The 13,136-nt window shown below is 51.9% G+C and overlaps 2 protein-coding genes across 2 annotated transcripts in view; both read right to left on the bottom strand.

Annotated features, from left to right (window-relative positions):
* The window catches only part of WDR1 (WD repeat domain 1), a 33,569-nt gene extending 30,075 nt beyond the window's left edge, over window positions 1-3,494 (bottom strand). The window contains exons 1-2 of the mRNA XM_011947361.1: window positions 3,469-3,494; window positions 893-983 (exon numbers count right to left, since the gene is read on the bottom strand). Coding sequence (XP_011802751.1) covers window positions 893-983; window positions 3,469-3,483 — 106 coding nt within the window. The 5' untranslated portion in view covers window positions 3,484-3,494. The remainder of the gene's footprint in view (window positions 1-892; window positions 984-3,468) is intronic.
* Window positions 3,495-5,251: 1,757 nt separating this feature from the next.
* LOC105515542 overlaps window positions 5,252-13,136 on the bottom strand; it is a 29,093-nt gene continuing 21,208 nt past the window's right edge. Inside the window, 3 exon segments of the mRNA XM_011947365.1 lie at window positions 5,252-5,459; window positions 6,282-6,409; window positions 6,597-6,747. Coding sequence (XP_011802755.1) covers window positions 5,252-5,459; window positions 6,282-6,409; window positions 6,597-6,747 — 487 coding nt within the window.

The following is a 13,136-nucleotide window of genomic DNA, read 5'->3' as shown; positions in this document are numbered from 1 at the left end:
CTAGAAGGGGTACCATTCTTACTCCTGTGCCTCTTATTCCCATCTGTATACAGGAAAAGCTCTACGTCAAAGAACTAAGTGAATAAAAAAGCATCCTTCAAGAGGAAAGATCTCTCCACCCCCGCCTCTGCCTAGCCTCCCACTGAGCCACACAAAAGCCCAGGCTGCAGAGAGCAAAGGCCCAGTCCACAAGTAAAACGTGAGCACTGGCCTGGAGGCCAGCATTGTGCTAGCACTGGGGAAGGAGCAGCAGGTAAGGATGACACAAAACAAAACATCAATTCTCTCTCTCACACACACACACACACACACGGCCCACACAGGCTCCAACATACCATGCCATGGCTTCCGGCAAAAGGTCCCTGGCCAACCTCATGGTGGTATTTCTGCTGACCTCCAAGCTGGAACTATCTGGAACACTATAAACTAGAAAGTGTATTTTCTGTTCTAGAACTAAGGCCAGTTTTGAAAAGGGGCATTTTGGTAGCTTATACCAGGGGTGTCCAATCTTTTGGCTTCCCTGGGCCACAGATACAATACACTAATACTAATGATAGCTGATAAGCTTGAAAAGAGAAGAGCAAAGCAAAGCAAAAACACCTCATGTTTTAAAAAGTTGACGAATTTGTGTCGGGCTGCATTCAAAGCCGTCCTGGGCCACACGCAGCTCGTGGGCCGCCGGTTGGACAAGCCTGGCTTACACATTCCCCGTCAGCCTCAGCTGAAACTAATTACACTGGCTCCCCTCAACTAATCCACCACCCCCAGCCTGCTCCCCCACCCCCCACCTCCCTCCTCCCACTCTCCCAAGGCCAGAAGCCCAGCTTCGCCCTGGGCCCTGAGCGCCACCCAGGCCTCCACAGGTATCCACGAGCCTTGCCCCGTACAGTACCTCCAGAGGCAATGTAGAATCCGCTGGGCGCATACTTGGCCACCACCACCTGATGGGCGTGCTCCGTGTAGATGTCAGCAAGGGCTGGGTTCTGCAGGAGGAGACCCCGGAATGAACAGAAGGAATGGAGAAGCAGTCAAGCTTCCAGCTCTCCACATCAACAGATTTGGGGTGAAAGGGGTGTACAAAGAAACACTGAAGCTAAAACCTTCGTGAAGAAAATCGCAGAAGCATACCACTTGCCTACATACCTAATGCCTGCCCACCTATCTCTGGGTGATAGAATTTTATGTTACTTTATTTTCTTTAGTCTATGATTGCACAAGGTGATTTCTTTCCTTTTCTGTACTTTCCATAATACAAAACAAGTATATCAGTGAATCACATACACAAACCAAAAGTTGGATTAGAGCAAGAAGCACTGGTTCTCATCCCAAGCTGTATTCATTCCAGTGCTGTGTTCTCTTCCCTGTTCAGGACCAGCTCTCCTGGCTGCCAGTCAATGTTAGACCCCAAACACCGCACCTGGCTGTGCTGCACAGGAGCAGAGCAGGACAAGCTGTGGGAGCCCTCCCTATCAAAAACCTGGGTTTGGAAAGGAAAGTCGATTCCCCACTCCCTTTCACAGCACAGATCAAAGGCTGGGTGGACTTTGTGGCAAAAATGGGGCCAACATTTGAGACTAGAAGCGTCTTCAGCAATGAGGTTTGAACATGTAATGTGCTAAAAGTAGATCCCTGTGCCTCCCTCCCCGCATGCACACACACGCGAGGCCTCAGTGAAATAGAAATACACACACACACTGGGCTGTTCTCAATCTGTCTCCACAGTGAAGCTTTCTTTCAGGAGGGAATAAAGACGTGGCCATCTAATCTCTGATACCTGCTGTCAGCTTTTTACAAACCAAATACTCTTTGAAAGAGGCAGCTTCCTGCTGGCTTGAGGCTTCGGACACATCAGATTCCTGTGAGGCTGCCCGGGCACCCCTAGCATGACCCCACCTGCTGCCACCCCACCCCTCATCTCCCTTAGACCCCTCCTCCAAGCCCCGAGGGGCCTCCAGGTCACAAGATCCCCACACTGCCCCCATCTCATGAGACTGAGACCACAGAAGTATACACCCCGATTCCCGCCCACCTTCTGCCATCCTGTTTAAGCTCCATGTCTCTGTGTAGTCTGTGCCCTCGGCCAGCACCTCTCCTTGTCTGCGGACACCCACTCACCCATTAGGCCCAACGGAAGCGTTCCCTCCTCCATGAAGCCTCCGAGTACGGCCCAAGCTACCCATAACAGTCTTCTGCACTTCCAGATCATTTCACATGTCCCCAGGGATGGCACAACACACATCACAGTCCCTAGCATTCCGGTCCATCTTCCCCAACTCTGCTGTGACCTGCTTCACATGACCTTTATCTCACTAGCCATCTCAATAAGTGGTTTTGGGGAGAAAAATAGAAGTTTACACAGACCTTCTCTTTCATCCCTAAGACTTAACACAGCATTATGTGATGTAATAGACACTTGTCATAAATTAATCCATTTTGGGATAATCATTTGCCAGTGAAATTAGAATGTATCAAGGTGTCTATCCAAAGAAGATATTATGAACAAGTAAGCACATGAAAAAGCACTCAGTGTCATTAGTCTTGGGAAATGCAAGACAAAACTACAACGGAATACCACTCCCCACTCCATACTCACCAGAATCAATAAAAAGAAAAGACTGACATGACCAAGAGCTGGCAAGGGTAGAGGGGTGGCGACACTGGAATGTTCACACCGCTGGTGGACATGCAAAAGGGTACAGTAGGAAAAGAGTTGGGCAGGTTATTTATAAACCTAAACAGACACTACTCACACCAAACACCAGCAACCCCACTCCTAGGTATCTGCCCTGGAGAAACGCAAGCACGTGTCCACCAAAAGACATGTGAGCAATGCTCACAGAAGCTTTCTTTGCAATGGCCCAAAACTGGAAACACCCAAATATCCATCAACAGGTGAACAGAGAAACATGAGACACACTGCACTGCTTAGTGATAAAAAGGAACAAAGTGCAAATGCACTCAACACCAGCTATTAATCTCCAACACATTATGCAAAGTGAAAAAGCCAGACAGAAAAGACTACATGTTGCCTCTTACTTCATATGAAAGAAGATTTTAGAAAAGGCAACCCCAATGACAGAAAGTAGATAAGCAGCTGCTGGGGGCCAGGGTGGAAGGGGTCGGCGGGGGGGCACCTTCCAGAGTGACTGGAACGTTCTGTCATGAGTGGGGTGGTGGTTATGGGACTATATAGGTATCTGCCAAGATCCAAGCCACACACTGAACACTGACAAATTCTACTGTATCTAAATTACACCTCAATAAAACTAAGATGCTGGCTATCTATTAAACGTCTGCCCAATCCAACCCTGTCCCACTCCAATTAGTCCTTCCTATTCTGACACTGACAAATCCCTACCCAAAACACCTGGCAAAAAAACGATCCAGTTAACAGGCAGCCACTCCAAGACCCTGTTCAGTGTCCACTCACAGCTGACTGGGGGTGGGGGAGGTCTCACGCTCACACACATGGCACCTGCCCATCCCCCCAGACAGATGGCCTCATGGGCTCTCCCAGCCTGGGCAACCTCCTCCCCAGGCCACACTGCCGTAGAAAGGGCGGGGCTCCCACGCGCCTTCGGCAGGGGAGGGCATTCAGAGATGGAAGATGACTAGGCAGGGGCATGGGAGGAAGTTCTGCCCCTAAAAATTCCTTCCCCTAAATGGTCAGGGCTGTGTGTAAAAACCCCAAAGGGCACCAGAATACTGCCAGCTGATGAATCACTCACTCTCGTTTGTATTCTAAATACAACTGGGTCAGCGGTGGGGGCTGAGATACTCCAAACTGCAGATAATGACTTACATCTGAGTCAGAGCAGCCTCCTCCCCAGCTCCTCAGCTCGCGGAGGGAGGCTGCTTACTACAGCCAGAAAGATACCTCCCACCCCCACATGTCACTCGGCCTGTGAGGCTCTGTCCCCATCAGCTGGGTCGAGATGGCACCTTGACACCCTCAGAGTGCCCCTCTCTCCCCAGCCTCCTCCCTCTCCTGCCATCTTGGGGAAGAAGAATGAGATTGGGGGTTGAGAAGCTTATTTGGGGAAAAACTCTGGAATAGGGAAAACGGAACAGGGAGGGCAGGAAGCCAATTCCAGGAGCCCCAGTGCTGCTGTGGGGCAAAAGTGCCGTCTCCCCATCTCCCTAGGGGGCTGGGGGAGACTGCCATGAGGAGCCTTGGAGTTGCCCACTCAGGGACACCCCTCCTCCCAGGCTTTCCTCTCGTGCTGCTGCAGGCTGGGCCAGCTCTGGCAGTGGGAGGCTGCCGTTCAGTCCTCACCCCAGGCCTGCCCAGCTTTCCTTGCCAACTCCCAACCCACCTTCTCTTTCACCTCCACCATTGTCAATGCAGTCTTCCTGTTCCTCCTGGGAAGAGCGATGACCGCTCTGGAATTCATCTCCACCCTCCACCAAGCCAGTAGTCTTCAAATCCCGACCCTGAGGTAATCAGGCTTGCAATCCCCCCTTCCTGAGCTCCCTCCAGGCTTCAGCCTACTCATCGCTGCCCTGCTGCTGCCTTGATGTTGTCAGTCACTCCTTGGGCCGACTACCCCAACCCCCGGCCCCTCACCCCCACCCTTGAGGATAGAACAGGTGCATCCCCTCTACTGTGCTGGCCCCAGACCCCTTTCCCAGTGGCCTCCACACCTGGGGGTCAGGGCCTGTGAGGGCCAGAGCTGGGGCTGGGACGAGATCTCGAGACAAGCCCCAGAATTCTGCCACCACCCCTGGAGGAGGCCAGGGGGCCTCTGAGAACATGAAGGACACCAGCGAGCAATCAAGGAGTCACACACATGATGCAGACCCAGGACCTACAGACTTCGGCACGTGACAGCACCCAGCCCTGCCAACACAGGGCCTGGTTCAAGGCCCAGTGGTGCCCTTTTGAAGCAGAAGCTTTGGACTTGACCCCGGAAGGCCATTCTACTGTGTCACACCATGCTCAGGTCCCACCCACCAGCCCCTGCCTCCCACCTGCACACTGAAGTATCCTGCCCAGGAATAGCTGGTCTTTTTCTGAGAATCCTGTGGAATGGAAAACCTAAACGAACTCCACCCCAGCACCTGTCCAATTTCTGTCCCGCCTTTGAGACTCACTCTAATACACAGGTCATGCAAACAAGCGCACAGAAGCGACATTTACTTAACTCTGCTATGCCCAGGTAGCATCACTTACAATTAGCGAGCCCCCCAAAGCTCTCTTACTTTCCTATGTCCTCCCAGTCTCAGGTGGTGACGGAGGGGTCAGAGGTCACTACTCCAATTTATAGGTAGGCTGTGATGACCCTGGGTCCTGGGGCTTGGGTCTCAAGGCTTGGCACTGGTTTCTCAGCTCCTGGCCCACAGTGAACCTGATGGAACATGCTAGAAGGTTGGAGACACCTGCCCAAGCAAAAAACATTTCAGCAGTCAACGACACAACACTGACGAAGGGGCCTCCTGTGCTCTCCTTTCGCTGCCGACTGTCCCCGGGAACCCCAGAGAAAGTCTCAGGCATCCTCCATGGTACACCCAGGCCGAGTGAGCGTGAGTCTCCAGTCAGGGCACTGGCTTTGTAAATACTCCAAGCTCCTGCAAACAACAGAGGCCGAAAGCCGTTACTGCTGTAACTGACCTGCATAAACACAACTGGCCAGGGCCATTCTGTTCACTGGTGACTACAACTAAGGGCAAGGCTGAATGACAGCAAAAAACCTCAGCTCCAAAGCAGGAATGCAAACTTCTGCGACACAATGCCTTCTCCTAATTATCTTCTAAGGCCCAGACAAAGGCCATCTCCTCCAAGAAGCCTTCCCTGATGCTCCAAGCTAGAAATGATCTCTCCCACCCTGAACCCCATCTTCCCTGACTCCCACCCCACTGCCTGCACTACTTTCCACCTTGGAGCACACATCATTTGTGCCCCACCTGCCTTCTGCACCACAGTGTGGAGGGTTCACACCTGATTCACCACTGCAGCTGCCAAATACCCACAAAGACCAGAACTTGGCTGCAGCCTGGTAGCTGTTTATGAAGAAACAAATCCCCACCGGCCACTTACTATTCACTCTCAGGCCCTGGGTGGGCCCTCAGTGGATTCTCTTTGAAACCTCACAACACCTGCTATAAGGAAGGTAACCTCATAATCTCACATGATGAAGAAACCAAGGTAGACACTGGGCGATGTGCCCCAGGCCACCCAGCTGGTAAGTGGCAGCGCCAGACCTGAACTCAGGGCCAGTTGCTCCTGACTCATCATGGGTTATGAGCACATAACTAACACCACAGTGAGTCAAGGGAGGTACCGAATGCTTGCCACCTTCATGCCATCCGAGGTCATGCCACTGCAAATCAGGGACCATCTCTGGTGGCCTTTACTCCTCCCTGCGGTTTTGTTCTGTTTCTTATGGTTGGTCCCAATGTTAGTGTGATTCTTTAACGCAGAGAATAAAGTCTGCACTGGCCAATCAGCTGTGTGCTTCTGAACAGTGTACAGGCAGCTCCTTGAGCTGGCTGTGGACAGGGGTGGTCACTCACAGGTCGCCATGTCCTGAACGACTTTCCCTTCCTGCCTCCCAGCTCAGCCTCAGATGCTTTGAAACAGGCCTGGGGGGACTCACCGTGTGGCCCTGCACAGCAGCAGCCCTCACTGGACTACGTGTGAGCAGGTCATCGCCACCTCCCTTTTCAGTCTTCCCTTCGCCTATTACTCCCCACCCAGGGCCCACTAGGGCTTTCACTGATGAGTCGAAAAAGTAGACCTGGGCGTGGCTGCCAGGGTTCAAATCCCAGCACCTTCCAGAAGTTCAGCATCCTCACCTCTCAAAGGAGAGATGAGGGCATCCACCCAGCAGGGCAGTCACGAAGACAAAAGCAGAGGTCCCCACCAGGGCCCAGAGAACCTTCTGAAGATGCTTTACGAATTAGCTCAGTTAAACCTTACACTGATCCCATGAGAACATTCCTCCCACTCTCGCAGGCGTGGAAACAGAAGTGGCAAGCACACCAAGTGTCAGCCACAGACCAGCACGAAATATACTCAGCAAAGAACAGAGAGGTGCTCAGGGGTATGCACTGGATTGGACAGTGGGGCAGGGGTAGGGGTGGGCTGCTGGCCTTTCTCTGGGTAAGACCCTGGAGAGCAGGCAGGACCCATATGTAGAAGTGACAAGCAAGGTGACCAAAGCTGAGGACCCACAGGTCTAAGGAGCAGGCACATCACCAGGGCAGGGAGTGCCCGCCCATCACTGAGAGATGGTGAAGAGACACAGGGGGCCCTTTCCTGTGTCCACAGCTGTTCCTAACGAGGGCCTTGCAGAAGGTGGAGGTCCCGCTCCAAAGAACCATCTCTAACCACTCTTGGGCAAGGCCATCTCTCCACTAGTTTTAAGCATAAGGCTAAACCTTTTCTCTTACCTCAAAGATGGCTTCGGAATCCCTCCCCTTACCTCCAATAGGGCAAGAAATGTACCAAAAGCAACCTATAGGAGGCCACAGTGGGGCTGAAGGACCCAGGTGCACATGCTGTTTTCTGCCTGGTCTCGCCCCACCTCTGCCATGTGTCTCAACACTCCTCCTGGAGAACTCTTAATCCTTCAATACCCAACTCAAATGTGCCACTTCTCCAGCAGCTGTCCCTGCTACTCTGTGGCATGCCATGTGTCTCAACGCTCCTCCTGGAGAACTCTTATTCATCCTTCAAGACCCAACTCAAATGCGCCACTTCTCCAGCAGCTGTCCCCACTACTCTGTAGCACAGCTGGCTCCTTCCTCACACTCCCAAAGCACCCAGGGCATTGTTCTTTTGAAGCACAACCTGGCGCCTTCAAAGGTTCTTTACCAGTTTTCAACCTTGGTACCACTGGCATTTGGGAATGGGCAGTTATTTGCGGAAGGATGGCCATGTACCTTGTAGAATGTTTGGCCACATCCCTGACTTCAGATACCAGTGGCACAAAAATGTCTACAAACATTGCCAGATATCCCTCAGGGGAATGAGGTGGGGGAAAACCGCCCCTCTCTGAAAATCACTGATTTTAATCCTGGTGCTCTGTGGCTTAGGGTAAGGACTACCAAGACAAGGGCTTAGTAAATGTGTGCGGGAAACATGAGAGCCAGAGATGGCTGCACCACCCAACAAGGACCCGCGTTGACGCCTTCTTCATCTTTGAGCAGCTTCCTAATTGGCCTCAGATCTTAAGATACAGAACTTCTCCTTACCGTAGGCTTGATCTGATGACTTGTCTGTGAGACGTCTGAATGGCTCCAGTGGCCTTCAGAGCAGGGCTGGGCTATGGTAGGGTTGCGTGAGCCACCTGCCACCAAGGAACACCAGGACCTCCCAGCCTGGGTCCTGTCCACTCCCCTCACGCTCAGTGGCACAGTCACAGCCCATAAGCACCGGGCCCTTCGGGCCTCCCAGATGTAGTCCCACGCACAGGAGCCCAGTGTTCTGACTGGCATCTGCAGCCACTCAGATTCTGCTGAGATGAAGGCCTCCCACTGCCCTCTGCTTCCCCGGCCATCAGGTGGTCAGACTGAAGGCCTAGAGGTTCCTGGCTCTGCACCTGGCAGGCGCTGCTGCCAGGTCGTTTGCGCCCAGGTGATAATCCAACCCACCACTTCCTTCTGCCACCTAGAGTTTATTTCACTCCCACCCAGGACAGTGAGCTCTATGCGGGTAGGGCCTCCATTCTGCACCCCCACAGGCCAATGGCCATCTGGATACACGCAGGGACTCAGCAGGCGTGCAATTCCAGAGAAGCAGCTATGTCAGTCCTCAAGCCGTCTGTTGTGCCGCCATTACCCCCAATCTGCAGGAAGCACAGGGGAGTCCTCTGCATGTGAATGGTGGCAGATCGCACCAAGGGAAACCGAGAGTGAGCCCAATACCCCCCTACCACTTGGTCTGCCCCCTGTTCAAGGAGAAAAGTCCACTGACACTGCGCCTGGGTTCCCAGCAGTGCTAAATTGCTACAAAGCTTGCACTCCCGGAAACTCGATTTTATAAACATCACTTTTCCAAATGTGTATTTTAGTTCTGGTATCTAGGAACTGGATACTTTAAAAAGCAGGCCCCAAACTTGCCTGCATAGCAAATCTGCCGGCTGGCTGGCACAGCACAAGAGAGGCTCTGTTGTGAGGCAAAAGCTGGTTTTTTTTTTTTTTTCTAAACAGGCACTACTGGCACTACTGGTATTTTAGGCTGGGTAATTCTTTATTGTAGGATGGTCCTGTGCCTTGTTTAGAATCACCAACAGGTTCGTTCACAGCCACTAGCGGTGACCCTTCCCAGTCTTTGCACAGAGGTCATAAAAGGCAGAGGTGATGCAGGTAGGGTAAGGAAACCTAGAAGGAACCACCCCAGACCTGAGGAGGTACCAGCACCTGAAGAAAGCCTTCCTTAGACCCCCGAAGCACAGACCATCCCTTCTCCGTGGGGTGCTACCGTCTCTCAAACACAGCGTACACATGGTTCACTGGAATCCCCTTCTCAGAGCTCTCTCCTTCTGGAATATTAGTTTCTAGATGGCCATGACAGTCTTTTCACTCTACAAAGAAGAGTTGCCTTTCCAGGTGAGGCAATGGCATGTGTTGAAAGAAAGACAAGAAACACCCTTTTTCTACAAGTTTAAGAAGTGCCATTATGCTGGGTTCACAACACGGCTTTTAAGTCAACAAATGACAGAGGGGGCTCCAAATGCAAAGCTGGCAAGGGTGCTTGCCTCTTAGGTTTGAAAGGCGGATCCCACAAAATTTAGGTCTGACAATCTACACTGAGCTGAGCTTTCCTTATTCTCTTGCAGTAAGATCTCAGTGGCTGCTTATCATCTTCACGACACAGCCTGGTTTTCCAGGCTTTTTAATCAATGAGTAACTCAATGAGCACCTACTGTGTGCCAGACACTTTTAGGTGAGGACATGGCAGCGACTGAAACAGGGGAAAGCCCTGCTTGCCTGGAGCTGCCGCAGTTAGCAGCACAGGCAGATACCTATGCACTTGTAAGCAGCAGTAGCCTGCTGCTTATTAGCTTGCTTCCTACTTATTGTCAGCAATGAGAAAGAGAGAAGGCTGAGAAGGGAAAATTCTTTTCCAGGGATGCCCCTCTATTAAGGTGAGGACATCCAAGTAGAAACCAAGGGAAAAGGCCCGGCATGGTGGCTCGCACCTATATCCCAGTACTTTGGGAGGCCAAGGCGGGCGAGCAGAACCCTTGAGGTTGGCAGTGGGTTCAGCCTGGCCAACACAGTGAAACCCCGTTGTCTACTAAAAAATACAAAAATTAGCCGGATGTATTGGCACGTACCTGTAGTCCCCCCTACTTGGGAGGCTAAGGCAGGAGATTCGCCTGAACCCGGCAGGTGGAGGTTGCATTGAGCCAAGATCATACCACTGCATTCCAGCCTGGGTGACGGAGTGAGCCTCTACCTCAAATTACAAAATAAAAAGAAACCGAAGGGAAGACAAGGAGCAGGCCTCGCAGCTATCTGAAAGAATGTCCAGGCAAAGGCAATAACTAGCAGGTGCCAAGACAGATGTGTGGCATGCTCCAGAAGCAGCAAGGAGGCAAGAATGCTGGAGGCCAGGCCTTGGTAAGGACTCTGGCTTTCACCAAGGTGGGAAGCCACTAGAGGCCTGTCTTGTGTTTCAGCCACTCCAGTAGCAGTGTTGTGAACAGACCCCAGGGCAGCAAGGGTCAAAGCAGGGAGGCCTGTTTGGTTTTGAGGAGTTTGCGGGGGCAATAATTCAGGTGGGGGAAGACAGCTTAGTTGGGGATGGAGGCAGAGGAAGCAGGGGAAATCTGTTAGATTCTGAAGACATTTGAATGTGGAGTCAGAAGGATTTGTTAAAATTAAATGTGGCACAGAAGCGAAGCAGTGAGTGAAAAAGGAGTCCAAGGTCTGGGGCCTGAACAGCTGGAGGAACAGTGTTCCTTTTTACGGGAAGAGCACAGGAGAAACCCCAATTTGGCTTGGGGTATGTATGTTGAGTCTGAGATGTCAATGAGACATCTGTTACATCTTCCATGATGTGGTCCTAATCTCCATTTCTTCCCTCTTTCTTCCCTGAGCCTGCATTCCAACCAGACCATCTTTCTTCCTCAATGGTCATGCCAATTCATGTCACTTTTTTTTTTCCAAGAGTACTTTGCCCTACAAAAAAATCTTACCCACCTTTACTTGAGTACCCAGTCCACCCATCCAACTAACAACAGCCTCAGTGCCTGATCTACATTCAGCCCAGGGAGGGCTATATTAGTAGCATCTCGTGCTGACCTGGCATCGCAAAGACTTAAAAATAGATGAGAAGGGAAAGAGGGTAACCCCTGAGGAGAAAACAGCAAACCACGGGGAAGGAATAAGAATACAGGTCTCAGAAACAGGCAGAATGGGTTTCACAAGCCGGGAAATGCTTTCTGCAAAGGGGTGCCTGTCCCGGTATGACCTCTCCATTAGAAGCAGCTCCAGTTACTGGCCTGCCTCACCTTGCTAAGTCTGACTCCTCTTTAGATTAACAGGCCCATGTGGGGTGGAAAGAGATGCTGCAGTTTAAGAAGCCACCATAGGGCCAGATGCACAACAGGTACTTTATGTGAGGCCCCCTCCCTGGAAGTGAACGTGGACCGCAATGACAGGGAAGGCCTGGCTAGGGGCAAAACCAAATATCCTACTGCTCTGCATCCAAAGATGTGTTAGTGGATTTTGATTGCCAAACTACTAAATATCTCTTTAGGGGTGTCTCAATTTTTATTTTCTCAAAAACTTCAGGACCTGACTTTGGAGACTTCCAGATCATTACCATTAGATCCCTGGTGACATTTCTCCGGTTCTAAGCAAGGCCGTTTCGGCTTTCTAGGAATCTGACTAGCAAGTTGTTAGCACCTTCAAAACACACTCACACCCACCCACCCCCTCATCTGAGGTGCCCAGCAATCCTGGGCAGGTAGAGCTCTGTCTTCCAGCAGAGGAACAGCAGTGACTGGCTGGCTTAAGGAGACGGATGGGGGCAGTGCCAGCAGCTCTTCAGACCAAGAGGCTTCTCCTTTCACAGCAAAGGAAACTGAGGCCCAAAGACCCCTTCCTTCCCTCAGTCAGTTGCTGGCTTCCTGGAGGACAAGTGTGTCTGATCAACAGTCCCAACCCACCAAGAAAAATCAGGCTAACTTTAAGTTGACAACCCTTGTATGCCTATGGCCTATAGAACCAATCACTTCATACACCTTTGTGCCAGCCGCCCCACTAAGCACAGCACGGGAGATATCACCCAATGGCCGGATGGGCACCTCCAACTCCCCCCTACAATTCCATCACTCAGGCTGAGGAAGGGAGAAGCAAAATTTAAGTGTGTAACCCAGGAAGGGACGGAGGCTGATAGACTGGGTCACCCCAACAATTACAGAGGGACTTGCAAGGATTACAATGAACTTGCAAGGATTTCCCAAGGAGCTGGCTCTAAAAGCCTTTTCAGCCTGGGTACTGGAGGCCTGCAGAGCATGATTCACGGAAACACACTGCTTCCTGTTTTTGCTTTGGGGCTTAGATCCATGGCGGCAGATCAGCCTGGCCCAGAGACGTGGGTGTTTGTCCGGGCTCTGCCACACTGGAAGACCAGGGTATTAACAGCGAGTTAGCTGAGTGCCATCTAGCAAGGGCTCAACGTGCACCAGGCACCACTGGGCTTGAGGGACGCCATCAGCTCATTCATTCCATCTGCCCAGCCAGCAGGGGAAGGGGAAGTGGAAGTGGTCATCATCTCATCATGTTTTACAGATGAGGAAATTTGGGCTCAGAGAGGCCCAAATCGCCAGTCTTCTCAAGGTCATGCAGCGGCCGACTGGGTCAGTCTGATCTCTCAAATCCGGAGCCCTTGCTTTTGAGGAATGAACTAATCTAATCTCCCATCCACGTAGTAACCAGGCCTGACCCCGCTTAGCTTCCGAGATCAGAGGCGATCCGGCGCTTTCAGGGTGCTATGACCATAGACAGAAACAAACTAAGCTTCAGTTTCCTCATCAAGAAAGAGAAGAAAGGGACCTGGGTGAATCTAAAGCCGGCTTCCGGGGCTCCTAGGTGTGGCTACCCGTAGAGGGGGCGTGGCGCCTTCACCCTCCCCGGCCAATGGGCAGGAGGTGAGGGGTGAAGGGGAAGGCGAATTCCCC

This window comes from Colobus angolensis, unplaced genomic scaffold (genome assembly GCF_000951035.1).
Source record: "Colobus angolensis palliatus isolate OR3802 unplaced genomic scaffold, Cang.pa_1.0 Scaffold262, whole genome shotgun sequence".
Classification (NCBI taxonomy): Eukaryota; Metazoa; Chordata; class Mammalia; order Primates; family Cercopithecidae; genus Colobus; species Colobus angolensis.
The sequence above is the reverse complement of the archived record's forward strand: the minus strand, read 5'-3'. Positions and strand labels throughout refer to the sequence as shown.